Genomic DNA, 17,703 nt, shown 5'->3' with positions numbered 1-17,703 from the left:
CCAACAGTACATTAAAAGGATTATTCACCACGACCAAGTGGGATTTATTCCTGGGCTGCAAGGTTGGTTCAAAATTGGCAAATCAATCAACGTGATATAATACATTAATAAAAGAAAGGACAAGAACCGTATGATCCTCTCAATAGATGCAGAAAAAGCATTTGACAAACTACAGCACACTTCCTTGATTAAAACTCTTCACGGTGTAGGGATGGAGGGAACATACTCAATATCATAAAAGCCATCTATGAAAAGCCCCAGCGAATATCATTCTCAACGGAGAAAAACTAAGAGCTTTTACCCTAAGGTCAGGAACATGGCAGGGATGTCCACTATCACCACTGCTATTCAACATAGTATTAGAAGTCCTAGCCACAGCAAGCAGACAACAAAAAGAAAAAAAGGCATCTGAATCAGCAAAGAAGAAGTCAAACTCTCACTCTTTGCAGATGATATGATACTTTATGTGGAAAACCCAAAAGACTCCACCCCAAAACTGCTCGAACTCATACAGGAATTCGGTAAAGTGACAGGATATAAAATCAATGCACAGAAATCAGTTGCATTTCTATACACCAACAACAAGACAGAAGAAAGAGAAATTAAGGAGTCAATCCCATTTACAATTGCACCCAAAACCATAAGATACCTAGGAATAAATCTAACCAAAGAGGCAAAGGATCTGTACTCAGAAAACTATAGAATACTCATGAAAGAAATGGAGGAAGACACAAAGAAATGGAAAAAAGTTCCACGCTCATGGATTGGAAGAACAAATATTGTGAAAATGTCAATGCTACTTAGAGCAATCTACACATTTAATGCAATCCCTATCAAAATACCATCAACTTTTTTCAAAGAAATGGAACAAATCATCCTAAAATTTGTATGGAACGAGAAAAGACCCCGAATAGCCAGAGGAATGTTGAAAAAGAAAAGCAAAGCTGGTGGGATCACAATTCCGGACTTCAAGCTCTATTACAAAGCTGTCATCATCAAGACAGTATGGTACTGGCACAAAAACAGACACATAGATCAATGGAACAGAATAGAGAGCCCAGAAATAGGCCCCCAACTCTATGGTCAACTAATCTTCAACAAAGCAGGAAAGAACACCCAATGGAAAAAAGACAGCCTCTTCAACAAATGGTGTTGGGAAAATTGGACAGCCACATGCAAAAGAATGAAACTGGACCATTTCCTTACACCGCACACAAAAATAGACCCAAAAAGGATGAAAGACCTAAATGTGAGACAGGAATCCATCAAAATCCTAGAGGAGAACACAGGCAGCAACCTCTTGGACCTCAGCCGCAGCAACTTCTTCCTAGAAACATCGCCAAAGGCAAGGGAAGCAAGGGCAAAAATGAACTATTGGGACTTCATCAAGATAAAAAGCTTTTGCACAGCAAAAGAAAGAGTCAACAAAACCAAAAGACAACCGACAGAATGGGAGAAGATATTTGCAAATGTCTTATCAGATAAAGGGCTAGTATGCAAAATCTATAAAGAACTTATCACACTCAACACCCAAAGAACAAATGATCCAATCAAGAAATGGGCAGAAGACATGAACAGATATTTCTGCAAAGAAGACCTTCAAATGGCCAACAGACACATGAAAAAGTGCTCAACATCGCTCGGCATCAGGGAAATCCAAATCAAAACCTCAATGAGGTATCACCTCACACCAGTCAGAATGGCTAAAATTAACAAGTCAGGAAACAACAGATGTTGGCGAGAATGCAGAGAAAGGGGAACCCTCCTACACTGTTGGTGGGAATGCAAGCTGGTGCAGCTACTCCAGAAAACGGTATGGAGGTTCCTCAAAAAGCTGAAAATAGAGCTACCATACGACCCAGCAATTGCACTACTGGGTATTTACCCCAAAGATACAAATGTAGTGATCCGAAGGGGTATGTGCACCCAATGTTTATAGCAGCAATGTCCACAATAGCCAAACTATGAAAAGAGCCAAGATGTCCATCAACAGACAAATGGATAAAGAAGATGTGGTATATATATACAATAGAATATTATGCAGCCATCCAAAAACCCCAAAATCTTGCCATTTGCAACTATGTGGATGGAACTAGAGGGTATTATGCTCAGTGAAATAAGTCACTCAGAGAAAGACAAGTATCATATGATCTCACTGATATGAGGAATTCTTAATCTCATGAAACAAACTGAGGTTTGCTGGAGTGGTGGGGGGTGGGAGGAAGGGGTGGCTGGGGAGGGTATGTGCTCTGGTGAGCGCTGTGAATTGTGTAAGACTGATGAATCACAGACCTGTACTTCTGAAACAAATAATACATTATATGTTTTAAAAAAATTTTCTCTTTCTATAGTTGCGTTGTTAGTGTATAAGAAAGCAACTGATTTCTGTGCATTGATTTTGTATCCTGCCACATTACTGAATTGCTGTATGAGTTCTAGTAATTTGGGGGTGGAGTCTTTTGGGTTTTCCACTTAAAGTATTATGTCATCTGCGAAAAGAGAGAGTTTGACTTCTTCTTTGCCAATTTGAATACATTTTATTTCTTTTTGTTGTCTGATTGCTGTTGCTATGACTTCTAGTACTATGTTGAACAATAGTGGTGAGAGTGGGCATCCTTGACGTGTTCCTGATCTTAAGGGAAAGGCTCTCAGCTTTTCCCCATTGAGGATGATATTCGCTGTGGGTTTTTCATAGATGGATTTTATGAACGTGAGGAATGTTCCCTCTATCCCTATACTCTGAAAAGTTTTTTTTTTTTTTAAAAAGACTTTATTTATTTATTTGAGAGAGAGAGAGAGAAACAACATGAAAGGGGAGAGGGTCAGAGGGAGAAGCAGGCTCCCCGCTGAGCTGGGAGCCCAATGCAGGTCTCAATCCCAGGACTCCGGGATCATGACCTGAGCTGAAGGCGGTTGCTTAACCAACTGAGCTACCCAGGCGCCCTGAAAAGTTTTAATCAGGAAAGGATGCTGTATTTTGTCAATGCTTTTTGTGTATCAATGAGAGGACCATATGGTTCTTCTCTCTCCTCTTATTAATGTGTTCTATCACATTGATTGATTTGCGAATGTTGAACCACCCTTGCATCCCGGGGATAAATCCCACTTGGTCATGGTGGATGATCCTTTTAATGTATTGGTTGATCCTATTAGCTAGGATTTTGTTGAGGATTTTGGAATCCATATTCATCAGGGATATCAGTCTGAAATTCTCCTTTTTGATGGGACTTTGCCTGGTTTGGGGATTAAGGTAATGCTGGCCTCATAGAATGAGTCTGGAAGCTTTCCTTCTGTTTCTATTTTTTGAAACAGCTTTAGGAGTATAGGTATTATTTCTTCTTTGAATGTTTGGTAGAATTCCCCCAGGGAATCCATCAGGCCCTGGACTCTTGCTTTTTGGGAGGTTTTTGATCACTTCTTCAATCTTGTTACTGGTTATTGGCCTATTCAGGTTGTCAATTTCTTCCTGTTTCAGTCTTGGGAGTTTATAGGTTTCCAGGAAGGCATCCATTTCATCCAGGTTGCACATTTTATTGGCATAGAGTTGTTGATAATAATTTCTAATAATTGTTTCTATTTCCTTGGTGTTAGTCATGATCTCTCCCCTTTCATTCATAATTTTTACAATAACACCAAAAACCATAAGATACCTCGAAATAAACCTAACCAAAGAGGTAAAGGATCTGTACTCTAGGAACTACAGAACACTCATGAAAGAGATCGAAGAAGACACAAAAAGATGGAAAAACATTCCATGCTCATGGATCGGAAGAATAAAGATTGTTAAAATGTCTATGCTACCCAGAGCAATCTATACCTTCAATGTCATCCTGATCAAAATTCCAATGACATTTTTCAAAGTGCTGGAACAAACAATCCTAAAATTTGTATGGAATCAGAAAAGACCCTGAATTGCCAAGGAAATATTGAAAAAGAAAAACAAAGCTGGAGGCACCACGTTGCCCGATTTCAAGCTATATTACAAAGCAGTGATCACCAAGACAACATGGTACTGGCACAAAAACAGATATATAGACCAATGGAACAGAATAGAGAGCCCAGATATGGACCCTCAACTCTATGGTCAACTAATCTTCAACAAAGCAGGAAAAAACATGCAATGGAAAAAAGACAGTCTCTTCAATAAATGGTGCTGGGAAAATTGGACAGCCACATGCAGAAGAATGAAACTCGAACATTCTCTAACACCATACACAAAGATAAACCCAAAATGGATGAAAGACCTCAATGTGAGACAGGAATCCGTCAAAATCCTAGAGGAGAACATAGGCAGTAACCTCTTTGACATCGGCTACTGTCAAAATCCTAGAGGAGAACATAGGCAGTAACCTCTTTGACATCGGCCACAGCAACTTCTTTCAAGATACATCTCCAAAGCTAGTGAAACAAAAGCAAAAATAAACTTTTGGCACTTCATCAGGATAAAAAGCTTCTGCACAGCAAAGGAAACAGTCAACAAAACAAAGAGGCAACCCACAGAATGGGAGAAGATATTTTCAAATGACGCTATAGATAAAAGGCTGGTATTCAAGATCTATAAAGAACTTCTCAAACTCAACACCCAAAAAACAAATATTCAAGTCAAAAAATGGGCAGAAGACATGAACAGACACTTCTCCGAAGAAGACATACAAATGACTAACAGACACATGAAAAAATGTTCATCATCATTAGCCATCAGGGAAATTCAAATCAAAACCACATTGAGATACCACCTTACACCAGTTAGAATGGCAAAAATTGACAAGGCAAGAAACAACAAATGTTGGAGAGGTTGTGGAGAAAGGGAACCCTCTTACACTGTTGGTGGGAATGCAAGTTGGTACAGCCACTTTGGAAAACAGTGTGGAGGTTCCTCAAAAAGTTAAAAATAGAGTTACCCTACAACCCAGCAATTGCACTACTGGGTATTTACCCCAAAGACACAGATGTAGTGAAAAGAAGGGCCTTGTGCACCCCAATGTTCATAGCAGCAATGTCCGCAATAGCCAAACTGTGGAAAGAGCCAAGTTGCCCTTCAACAGATGAATGGATAAAGAAGATGTGGTCATATATGCAATGGAGTATTACTCAGCCTTCAGAAAGGATGAATACCCAACTTTTACATCAACATAGATGGGACTGGAGGAGATTATGCTAAGTGAAATAAGTTAAGCAGAGAAAGTCAATTATCATATGGTTTCATTTATTTGTGGAACATAAGGAATAGCATGGAGGACTTTAGGAGAAGGAAGGGAAAAATGAAGGGGGGGAATCGGAGGAAAAGATGAACCATGAGAGACTATGGACTCTGAGAAACAAACTGAGAGTTTTAGAGGGGAGGGGGGTGGGGGGATGGGTTAGCCAGGTGATGGGTATTAAGGAGGGCACGTACTGCATGGAGCACTGGGTGTTATATGCAAACAATGAATCATGGAACACTACATCAAAAACTAATGATGTAATGTATGGTGACTAACATAACATAATAAAATAAAATTTTAAAAAATGCAGTTCTTTAAAAAAACAACAAGAGGGGCATCTGGGTGGCTCAGTCGTTAAGCGTCTGCCTTTGGCTCAGGTCATGATCCCAGGGTCCTGGGATCGAGCCCTGCATCGGGCTCCCTGCTCGTGGGGAAGCCTGCTTCTCCATCTCTCACTCCCCCTACTTGTGTTCCTGCTCTTGCTGTCTCTCTGTCAAATAAATAAACAAAAAATCTTTAAAAAAAATAAATAAAAAACAACAATAAAAATGATAAACTCTAGAAAAGCTGACAAAGAATGAAGAGAGAAAGTACAATCACCACTATCAAATAATACTGGGGGTATCACTAAGATCCTGAAACCATTAAAGGATGATAAGAAAATGGTGCAAACAACTTTATACCCATAAATTTAACAACTTAGAAGAAATGGACCAACGTCTTAAAAGCTGCAAACTACAGAAACTCAACCAAGGTGAAATAAATAAACTCTAGAAGTCCAATAACCATTAAAGAAATGAAATATGTGATTTTAAAACATCAAAAAAAGAAATATTCAGGCCCATATTCACTAAAGAATTCTATAAACATTTAAAGATGAATTAACACCAATTTTGCACAATCTATCCCAGAAGAGAGAATCAGAGTGAACCCTTCCCAATTCATTTTATAAAGTTAGTATTATCCTGACACCAAACTTGACCAAAACAGTATAAAAAAAACAAAGGCCAGTATGTCTCATGAACATAGACACAAAAATCCTCCACAAAATATTAGCAAATGAATCCAGCGAAGAATTATACAGCATGATGGGGTGAGGTTTATTACATATGTGCAAGGCTGGTTCATCATTGAAAAATCAATCACTGTAATCCACAATACCAAACTAAAGAAGAAAAATCATAGGATCATATCAAATGACACTGAAAAAACATATGACAAATTCTAACACCCACTCACAATCAAAAAGAAACTCATAAAAATTAGAAGTAATTTCTTCATCTTGATGAAGATCATCTAAAAATAAAATACAGCTAACATTATACTTAACGATGAAAACTAAATGCTTTTCCTCTAAGGTCCTGAGCAAGGCAGAGATGCCCACTCTCACCACCGTTATTCACCTTAGCACTGGAAATTATGGCCATTACAATAGGCCAGAAAAAGAAATAAAGGCGTAGATAAAAGAAAAGAAGAATAAATGTTCCTCTTTGCAGATCACATAATTGTCTACATAGAGAATCTCAAGCAATCTACAAAACCTCATAGAACTAAGAGGTGAGTTCATCAGGTCATGAGATACAAGATGTACAGGCAAAATTGTCCTCCAGTCCAGTGCAGCCTTCTGATGAGTATAGCCTGGTAAACATCTTCACCACAACTTGTGACTCTCAGGAAGTGTAAGAAAATAAATGGTTATTGTTTTCAGCCACTAAGTTTTGGGGGAATTTGTTATGCTGTGATAGATATCAAATCTCGTTGGACCACAGTTACCTAGGGCCAATGTCTGCAGCCAATTCAGTCTTTTTTTTTTTTTAATGTTTTGTTGTTATGTTAATCACCATACATTACGTCATTAGTTTTTGATGCAGTGTTCCATGATTCATTGCTTGTGCATAACACCCAGTGCTCCATGCCCAATTCAGTCTTTATTCATTCACTCAATCACTCATTTGTTCATTCAGTAAATATTTATCATAAGCCGACCATTTGTCACATACTGCTGTTGGGCACCAGGTCATTCTGGGATGAATAAAACAGACCCAGATTGCTGCTATGATATGAGCTCTATCCTAGTGGGAGAGTTGGATAGAACCCACCAAAAGAAAACATACTAACAAGGTTTGGTGAACTATGGAGGAAACAAACAGGGTGAAAAGGGGTTGGTGATTGAGACAACAGGGTAACTCCTAGGAAGAGTGATCAGGGAGGCCTTTCTAAGGGAGTGGCATTCAAGGTGAAATCTAAAGAGTAAGAAGGAATAAGCAGTGAGAAGAGGTGGACAAAGGATCCAAGGAGAGGGACAAGCAGGTGCTAAGGAGGGCCTAATGATGGGCACTGTGGCTGGAGCACGGGGCACATTGAGGTGGGGGAGCAAGATAGAAATGCAGAACCCATAATTGGCTGGTCCCACTCAGGCCATGTAAGCCAAGCAAGGAGAATGGGTTTCATCTGAAGAGTAGGGGACAAAGAGTATACTGGTTACTCCTGACTTTTGTTGAAGTGCTCTCTTGCTGATGAGTGGAACAGAGGGAGGACAAGGCAGGAGGGGACTGGGAAGAACGGGGATGTCACCATTGCACTGAGAGGAGAGAGGATGGTTGTAATGTCAGGAGGAAGAGGGGATATGGGCAGATGGAGAGTGCTAGAAGGCATATTAATGGGGAGTGGCAGAGAAAGGAATCTGGGGTGACAGGGTCTGGTTACAATAACTCTGGGAATAATGTTGCCTTTGATCTCGATAAGATAGTGTGGAGGAGGAGCAGATCTGGGGAGAGAGTGTTTAGGGGGAAATTGATAGACCTGGTTGTGCATGACAAAGTTGAGGACCTAGCTTAACCCAGGCAAGATGTCAAGCCCCGCACCTTAACCTGCCTCCCTACCATTTCCAGCATAAACTCACCCCAAACCCATCATGTCATGAGAACACGCCACTCTGAGTTAGGACAAACCTCCCCACCTCCTGGCAAGGACCATCCCCTAACTCTACACCTTGAGGAGGTCCCTGGTCACCACTGTGAACCCAAAAGGGACACCAGCAGCCAGTGTTTTGGCAGACCACACTCCTGTTACACAACGGTCCCTCATGCCACTGGATGGAGAGGAGAAGCCCAGTCTCAGCTTCACATGTCCCCATGGTCCCATCAGCTTCCTCAATCTCTGGACCCTCTTGTCCATTGCCAGTACTCTGCCCTGTGAGTCACAGTAGAGTGGACTTTCCAAAGAAGAAAGACTCAAAAGTGAGGTGCTCATGGGGTTGGTGACGGCTGCTCCATGTCCATGTCTTGAGAACAGGGAAACACACAGGAGGGAAGTGCAGCCTGGGGGATTGGTACCCTGGTTAGGAACCCAGAACCCTAATGGGACCTTTGAAAGCATCTGAGGTCACAGTGCCAACTTGTGTGGACAGAGGAGAGCAGGGGTCCCATGGGGACTGTGGGTGCTTGGAGCTGCAGGCTGGGGAGTCCTAACACCCCTGCAGTCACCACCGATGCCTGAGAAGTTGGGCTACTGGCGCTCCACCCCGGACATGGTCCATCCTGACCACAGGAAGTGACATGTCACGGGGGTGAGGAAGTCTCACTGAGGAGGAAATGCTCCAGTGTGTCTCCATTGTGTAGGGCGAGTGTGGACAGAGAGAGGAGCAGATGTTGTCTGCTTAAGGGGATGGCAATCCCAATCCAGTCCTTGACCAGGAGCTGTCCTGTCACTGGGATTGAGAGGAGCCCGGGGCACCAGGTCCAGGACTCTGCCTCAGTCCATGGTGCTTCTCTCCCCAAGCTCCCTGCACCCTGCCCAGCTTGAGTCAATGTGGAAGAAGATTGTGAGACCAAACACAGGCTAGACAAGGAAGTGAAGAGGCCTCAAAAAGCAGAAGTGGGCTGTGGAGACTGGACCTTCTGTGAGGAGGCTTGAAATTGTCCCCGCTCAGGAACCTGGCATTGCTGTGGGTGATGTCTGTGCTGCAGACATGCCCCCGAGAGACGGGAGGCCTTGGCTGCCTGTAGCTCTGCTCCTTCTGCAGGTCCCAGGTGAGCAGGGCTGAGCCTGGGCAGGGAAGTGTGTCCTGAGGGGAGGGAGGGAGACAGGGGGAAGGAGGAAGGAGAGCAGAGAAATTCTATGATTGGCCTGCATGCCTCAGCAGTGACCAGGATTCAGTGCATAAAGCAGGTGAGTCATGTCCACTATAGTGGACAGAGCAGCCCTGAGGAGCTGGGCACCTGTGACCACCATTACCTGTAGTGTCACAGTCAGAAACAAGGTCTGGGTGCATCACACACACACACACAAACACACACATACATGCACACACATCAGGGACACACTCTCCTTGTGCCACTTTGTGAGGACGGAGCTACATCCCCTCCCTCTGGTCTCAGGAAAAGCCAGTCTCCTGCCAAGGCCTCCTCCAGACCCTGAGGGCCCTTCGGGGACTCCAGGGTCACCATGACCCCAGATCCCCTTGACCCAGGTCCATCTGGTGAGGGACCACACTCGGCTGTGTTTTCCAGGTTGTTCATCTCTAAGTGGCCCCACCTCCGTGACGGGCACCGTGGGGGGATCCCTGAGCGTGCAGTGTCAGTACGAGGAGAAATTCAGAGAGATTGCCAAATACTGGTGCAAGAGCCCATGTTTAGGGGATATTGTGAAGATTGAAAAGTCAGACAAAGAAGTGAGGAGCGGCCGGGTGTCCATCAGGGACCATCCTGCAAACTTCACCTTCACAGTGACCTTGGAGAACCTCACAGAAGGTGATGCAGGAACATACCGGTGTGGGATCGATACATCATGGCTCCCAGGATATATGATTGACCTCACTTTCCGTGTTGTGGTGTCTGTGACCCCAGGTGAGCTGTGCACACCCCCTCCCCCAGCGGCAGCACCAGGGCTGTCTGAGACTGGGGCTGATCACCCTGACCCTGGCAGGAAAGGGGTGGGGCATGGTACAGAAGAGCAGGGTGGGAATGGTGTTGGTGCCTCGAACACCAGGAATATGCATGTGTGTGTTTGTGTGTGTGTGAGTGGGTGTGTGTGCACGTGCATGTGTTGTGTCTGTGTATATGTCTGTTTGTGTCTAGGTGTGTTTGCAGGCGTTTTGTTGTCTGCACACTCACACAAGATTATGAACACCTCTGGCTGTCCTAGGAGCCTCTGAGTGCCCCACCCTGACACACTCTCACGCCTAAAACTCTCCAAGGGTGGGCAGGGGGAATGGCCCTGAGTCTGGGGTCGGCTGCCTTCCTGTCCTGACAAGGGTCCTGTCCACGCTGAAGGGGACCTGAACCTCTTCCTGGACCGCTCTCTGTCCTCCCAATGGGGAACGGAACCCCTAGGGCATTCCCTCTTCTCCCTTACTGGCTGCCCATGACCCGGGCTCTAACAGGACATCAGCGTGTCATGGATGGTTCCTGAGGCACCAGCCTTACAGCTGTGATCCTGGGGGTCTGCAGCAGCCTGAACAGGGGCCCAAGAAGGAGCCCCAGACCCTGATGTGGGGCTTCTGTGAGCATTTGGGGACCTCCCTCCCCTTCCAGCTTGACCCTCCCCTTCTGGCCCCTTGTCCCCACAAGAGGGAGCTCAGACAAACCCCTGAGCTCCCCTCAGACAAAGGAGAAGAGGGATGAGAAAAATGATTTCTCAGGTCCTATGCCCCAAATATACTTCCCTCTGCTGCAAAGAACTCATCTTTACTAGAACCCTGTTTTTGTTTCCTAAGAACCACATGGAGGTCATCCTTAGATTTTTTCTTGTGTTCTTATTCTGATGTTGTCCCTGGTTCCTCTGAGGTCCTTCTTGCAGGTCTTCCTTTCTCTCACACAGGACATTTCCCTCCCAGGCCCTTTGTGGGATCCTATTTAACAGTGAGGGGCTGAGCATCCTCAGACACCAACGGCTGTGTGAGGGAAAGCCATTTGTCCAGTTGGCTTCAGGACAGGACACATTCTTTTTTTTTTTTTTTTTAAAGATTTATTTATTTATTTATTTGACAGAGGGATAGGGAGAGAGAGAGAGAGCATGTGCACGAGCAGGGAGAATGGCAGAAGGAGAGGGAGAAGCAGGCTCCCCACTGAGCAGGGAGCCTGACGTGGGACTTGATCCCAGGACCCTAGGATCATGACCTGAGCTGAAGGCAGCCGCTTAACCGTCTGAGCCACCCAGGCGCCCAGGACAGGCCACATTCTATGGGGTCCCCCGGATGTGTGTCTGTCTCTCTAGATCTTTCTTTCTGTCTATCCTTCTGTCCGGTGGCCCCCCAGGTTCACAGGTCTGGCTGACAGTTTGGGGCCTGAGTGCATTGAGTGCCAGGGTCCCACCATTCAGTGTAGACTCCGCTGAGTGCCCTGTTTCATGATCCTCACTCCAGACATCAGCCCTGCCTAAGGACCCTGCCTGCCCCACCCTCAGCTCTGGATCAATCTCTACAGAGTAAAGCTCACCCCATCCTCTGCCAGGGTAAACAAGGTGCGGGGTGGCTGAGCCCGGAGCCCTTGCTCTTTCCACACATTGTCACGTGCCCCGGTGAGCAGGACGACTCTGCCTCTGAATCTGCCCACCTGGCCAGGGTGCACCTGGAGAAGGGGCCAGGGGAGGGCCAGAGTGCCAGTCAGACTGGGTGTGGCTGTGGGGGGATGTGGAGCCAGGACATCTGTCCAGATGGCCTGAGTGACCAGGACTAGGTGAGTCGGAGCCACACAGCTGACAGAGAGTGGGAGAGCCCGGGGGAGGACAGCTGGCCTGACACAGGCTTCTCTCTCAATCCTCACTGCAGGCCCCAGCTCCGTGAGGCCCACCAGCACCCCAGGTCTTCACAGGACCCTGCCAGCCCCCACGTGTGGCACCGCGACTCTGCAGGAGAACCCCAATCCCAGACAACATCCTGGGTAAGGGGCTAGCAGCTGGAGACCTTCGACACCTGGGTGATTTCTAGGCAACGCGGAGGGCTGAGGAATGTGGGTGTGACTGTCTTGGCCTAGGTCCTGCACTTATTTACCAACTCTACACCGAATTGTGGAAGTCCTACCAAGTGCCAGGTGCTCTTCTAGGGATACAGCCCTGGGCCACCTAGACACAAGCCTGCTCTGACAATCGTTGGGAAATTCACACAGTGAAGAAGTCAACACATTCATCAATAGAAGTAATGCCAGTTCGCGATGAATGCTTGAAGGAAATAGGACACATGGGTCGGGGAGAGTATGTGTGGGAGAGTTTCGGGGTGGTGGGATTGCTATTTAATACACAATGATCAGGGAGGCCTGGCCAGTGAGAAGACATTTCCCTGGAGACCTGTAGGATTTGGGGAGCCATCACTCAGGTATCTGCGGAAATCGGGCTCCAGAGACAGGGAAAAGCACGTGCAAGTATTTTGCAAAGGGGGCCTTCAGGACCCGGCCCAGGTCAGTCAGGTGCTCTGTGGGCCCCCGGGCTTCCTTTTCTACAGCCCCTTCCCCTTCCAGGCTCTTGCCAGAGAATCATCTGTTGAAGACCAGGCCCCTAAGGGAGCCGAGAGGTGAGTGGGGTCATTCATTCCCTCCATCATGAACCCCTGAATTTCAAGGCCAAGGTTTTGGAGGCACCGCACAGGTGCCAGATCCTCCCTGGGACTAAAGCACACATTTCCGATCCCTCATGGGAAACACTGCTCATGGGGAGCAGACATCAGATAAATAACCCCAGCACTGATTTCTGGTCGACAGACAGGGTAACCCCCAATGGGGAGGGCTTAGGTAGAACTCTTTCCCTGGCCCAGGTCCTGCCTGCTCCCTAGGGTCTCCCTCCTGTCACTCCAAGAGCCAGGCCCTCTCCATGGCCACATCCTGTCTCAAGGGCATTGTTAGCCTGAGGGTCACAGGCGTGGTCTGTTGTGTGGGGCTGCCCTGCCCTTGGACCCTCCTGGGACTGATCTCTGTGTGGACTGTTGTAGCCTCAGGACATGGGCACAGGGACAGAAGGATTGTGGAGGGTACCAGGGCGTCTCCCTGAGGATGTGGCTCACTGCCTGTCACCGTGTCCCCCACAGGTCCCTGCTCAGCAGGATCTACTTCCGGCTCCTGGTCTTCCTGGAGGTACCTCTGCTCCTGAGCATGCTCAGTGCTGTCCTCTGAGTGAACAGGCCTCAGAGGGGCTGTGGGGGCAGGTGACATCAGCCCAGTAAAACCAGTACACCAATTGCTCATTAATGGATAGGATGATGGGGTGCACAGGAAGATGGTGGGCATGATGAAAGCAATCCAGATTCATTGAAAACAAGTACCAAAGAGCCTGTTTAAGTTTGGCTTTCTTCAAAATCAGATCCTGAGGCAAGGACTTTGGTGCAATTAGTTTATGAAAAGGTGATCCCAGGAAGTAGAGTGAGGGAACAGGGAGGTGGGGAAAGCCAATGAAGTGTACTTTGATGGAGGAGCCATCCCAGTAGCAGCTGGGCTCCATCCCACTGGACAGCCTCAGAGATACAGTGTAGGACACGCCTCAGAGCAGTCCCACCTAGCAGGGAGGAAGCTGGGGCAGTGATCCACATACATCTGTCCTCAAGGTGGGGGAAGATGGCGGGGCTTCCTGTTTTCTCACAGAGTGGTGAGCGAAGGCTCCTTATGTGGAGAAAGAGTATTGTAGGCAGAGGGTCCGTCCTGGGGACATGGATTCTGTGCCACTTCTGGCCTGTTCTGCTCAGAAAACCACACACACTCCTATAGGTAAAGAGAGTCCTCAGGCAAAGAGGTGGGAGAGCTGAAGATGGAAAACCACTGGCCAGTCCAAGGCTGTCCACAGTTGCCCCAGAGCTCCAGCAGGCAAAGAGGATATGAGCCAGGGTGCCAACAGGGTGTGCAAGAGGAGCCCAGTGCGACTTTGGAGAGGACATCGGGCAAACCCACAGGCTGCGAGCCAGGCGAGGGGCTGGCGAGGTGGAGAGCTTCAACAAAGGCCCAGTGTGGGGCGGGGACACAGCATTTGTGAGGATCTGGCGAGGGGACAGTTACTGGGACCCGGAAGGGGGAGGGGATTGGCCATGAGCTGAGCTTGGGGGCACACTCACGGAGGTTGATGTTGTTGAGCAGCTTAAGCAGAAGAGCAGCTCCAACGATCATACTGAATGTGAGTCAAGACTAATTTGGGAGAAGAGTGCTTATAAGGGAGCATTTCATTCTTCAATTGGTGCCAGCAGGAGCTGAGTTCCTGTGAGAGTTGAGGGCTGTGGGTTCAGAAAGCTGTTTCTGGAGCCTGAGCCTCCTGGGTCCCCTCTTCTCCCTTTCCCTCCATTCCTCACCACCACATCCTCACCTGTCTGCTGCGTCCGGATGCTCAAGGTCGAGGCTTGAGCTGAAGGACAAGAGCCTGGGGCCCTCAGCGTGGGGCCGTCCGGCCCTGGTACCAATCAGCTTTGACGCTGACATTGACTTTTGAGGCCACAGGACCTGAGCACAAAGGCAGGTGGGAGAGAGGCAGAGCCTGGGCCTCATGTCCAGGAGGAAACACCTGCCAGTCACCGTGTCCCTCCTACAGGTCCCTGCTCGGCAGCGTCCACTTCCTGCTCCTCATTCTCCTGAAGGTGCCCCTGTTTCTGATTATGCTCAGTGCCGTCCTCTGGGTCAACAGGCCTCAGTGGGCGATTTGTGGGACACAGAGTCGGCCTGATGAAGACAACTTGCGGCCCTCCTTGAGCATCGATATCCTCTCCAGAGACACCGCCACTCAGACTAGAGGAGGAAGAACTTCTGGCCCCAAACCTATCTCTTCCCACCTATTGCCAAAAACTGGTAAAAATAAATAAATAAATACATACATACATACATACTTGAATAAAGCAATGAAATACATCACACACACAAGTAGATGTGCGTGGTGATTTGCTGGGGAGAATGGGGGAAGCACTCCATAAGACTCTGAACTTGGCAGTAGAGAGTGCCAAGTTGGCCAGGGGAGCCCAGGGCCTGCTTTTTGGTGACCTTGCCCTCCTGAGAACCCCCAGTGCAACCCCTCAACTCAACATTCCTTCCTTTCTCCATCTACTCGCCAAATATTCACCAAGAGCTTATGTAGCATCAGGCTTGTTTCTAGGTGCTGGGGATAAAGCAGTCAACAAAACACGGGCTTTCCATTCTAATGGGTGGTTTCAAAAACTAAAGAAATAAAGAATATCAGTTTATAAGAAGTGTCATGAAGAAGAATGGATGAGAGTTCAGAGGATCGGGTGACAGAGGACAGGGATAGCCTCTTTTTTAAATTTTTATTGTGTTCAGTTAGCCACCGTATAGTACATCATTAGTTCTGATGTAGTGTTCAATGATTCATTGGTTGTGTATAACACCCAGTGCTCATCACAACACCTGCCCTCCTTATTACCCATCACCCAGCTAATCCATCCCCCCCACCCCACTCCCCTCTGAAACCCTCAGTTTGTTTCCCGGAGTCCATAGTCTCTCATGGTTTGTCTCCTCCTGGGTGAGAGCCTCAGGCAGGTGAGGGGTGGAAGGTGGAAGGTCTGAGCAAAGGCAAAGCTCAGGGCAGGGGAGTGCCCTGAGAAGCCAGTGGGGCAGGAATCCGGGGGGTCAGGTAGATGTGGATAGGCAAGGCAAGCAAACGGAATTCAGCAAAGAATTATACACCATGATGGAGTGAGGTTTATTCCAGGTAGGTAAGTTTGGTTCAACTTTGAAAAATGAAGCACTGTAATCCACTATACCAAACTAAGGAAGAAAAATCATAGGATCATCTCAAATGACACTGAAAAAGCATATGACAAACTCCAATACCCACTCATGATAAAAAAGAAACTCATAAAAACAAGAATAGAGGGCATTTCCTCAACTTGATGAAGATCATCTAAAAGAAAAATACACTGTCATCACACTGAACAATGAAAAACTAAATGCTTTCCCTCTAAGATCATGAGCAAGGCAGAGATGCCCACTCTCACCATGTATTCATCTTAGCCCTGGAAATTCTGGCTATTGCAGTAGGTCAGATAAAGAAATAAAGGCATGGAGAATGGAAAAGAAGAATAAAGCTGTCCCTGTTTGCAGATGACATAATTGTCTATGTAGAAAACCTCAAACCATCTGCAAAACCTCATAGAACTAAGAGGTGAGTTCATCAGGTCATGGGATACAAGATTAACACACACAAGTCAATCACATTTCCATATACTAACAAGTGAACATATGCAAGCCAACATTTAAAATGCATTCCGTTTCCACTTTCTCCAAAGAAAATGAAATGTTTAGGTATAAACTTAACAAAATATGTCCTGGATATGGATGCCAAAAATGACAAAACGCTGATGACAGAAATCAAAGAAAATTTAAATAAATAGATGTCAATTCTCCCTAAACCTGAGCTCTAATCTCTCTGACTGAAAACCAAATATCTTTTTTCCATGGGGCTCCAGAATTTCCTTGAGCTCCGGCCCTCTGTCAGCAGGGAGCTGGAGGGATCATGACAGGCCTGATACTCAAGTACAAAAGGCATTTCTTTTTTTAAATTTTTTATTTAAATTTGATTAATTAACATATAATGTATTACTAGTTTCAGATTTAGGAGTTAGTGAGTCATCTGTCTTACACAATACCCAGTGCTCATTACATCACGTGCCCTCCTTAATGTCCATCACCGAGTAACCCCGTCCCCCCACCCCACTCCCCTCCAGAAAACCTCAGTTTGTTTCCTATGATGAAGAGTCTCTTTTGGTTTGTACAAAAGGCATTTCTGGTTCCCAACCTCCTGATGAGAATGAAGGTATCAACCAGAGCATACCTGTGGCACTTCTTTAAGCCACCAAAAGATGACGATAGTGGCCATTTGCAGAACTTCTGGGCGGACCCTCTTTAAGGACTTAAAAATAATTGTACTCTAACAGGATTGCTTCTCAGCTGCTGAGTCCCCCTGGATGATTCAAATACTCTGATCCTGGCCACCCAGGGGTTAGAACTAGACCCACTGAATCCTGATGACCTTTCCTCCTCAGGCTGAGTCCTACAGCCTGCTCCACTCCCCAAGTCCCATCCTGCTCATTAGCCTGAGCTGTTGGCTTAGGAATCACTGTGTCTCCCTTGGGGCCATCTAGAGGTGGGACCAGACATTCACAGGTCCAGAGCTCAAGGTGCAACCAGGGGCCTGGAGCCCAAAGGGTAGTACAGACTAGAATAAGTCAGGGCCCTAACCACCTGTGCCCGAAAGAGGGAATACAACCAGGCAGAAAGACAGGACACATCTGACTCTAGCCCAGGGCTTCAGCTTTATTGAGAAGCAGCGACCACATGGCTCTTCTGGATTTCTTACCTGCTGGAAGGGGTAGAGAGACCCAGTGCCCCCTCCTGAACATGGTCAGCTGGCTGGCAACTTGGTGTGGTGACAACTGACAATGCTTCCTCTTATTGCTCATGAGTGAGGGAAGCAGCTCTTTCAAGACTAACTATGATCAGGGCCAGCAAGGTCTAAGGAAAGGTGGCTGAGGGGATGAGAAACAAGGAGACAGAGTTGCCAGGACCAAGAGAGATGGGTAGAA

The 17,703-nt window shown here is 46.6% G+C and overlaps 1 protein-coding gene across 7 annotated transcripts; it reads left to right on the top strand.

Moving 5' to 3' along the window:
* Nucleotides 1-8,800: 8,800 nt before the first annotated feature.
* On the top strand, nucleotides 8,801-15,028 carry LOC118527272 (protein CD300H-like). 7 transcript variants are annotated; one of them, XM_078066037.1, is made up of 6 exons: nucleotides 8,801-9,235; nucleotides 9,932-10,051; nucleotides 11,974-12,085; nucleotides 12,659-12,711; nucleotides 13,222-13,267; nucleotides 14,703-15,028. In XM_078066037.1, exons 1-6 carry the CDS (start codon nucleotides 9,175-9,177, stop codon nucleotides 14,968-14,970), a joined length of 660 nt encoding a protein of 219 aa, XP_077922163.1. In that variant the 5' UTR covers nucleotides 8,801-9,174; the 3' UTR covers nucleotides 14,971-15,028. The 7 variants fall into 7 exon arrangements, with proteins under 7 accessions (XP_077922163.1, XP_035934895.2, XP_077922164.1 ...); XM_036079002.2 differs by having other exon boundaries at nucleotides 9,716-10,051; XM_078066038.1 differs by lacking the exon at nucleotides 14,703-15,028 and adding an exon at nucleotides 13,895-13,913 and having other exon boundaries at nucleotides 9,716-10,051.
* The last annotated feature ends 2,675 nt before the right edge of the window (nucleotides 15,029-17,703 follow it).

Source organism: Halichoerus grypus, chromosome 2 (genome assembly GCF_964656455.1).
Source record: "Halichoerus grypus chromosome 2, mHalGry1.hap1.1, whole genome shotgun sequence".
NCBI classification, from domain to species: domain Eukaryota; kingdom Metazoa; phylum Chordata; class Mammalia; order Carnivora; family Phocidae; genus Halichoerus; species Halichoerus grypus.
This window is presented reverse-complemented; position numbering and strand designations above follow the sequence as displayed.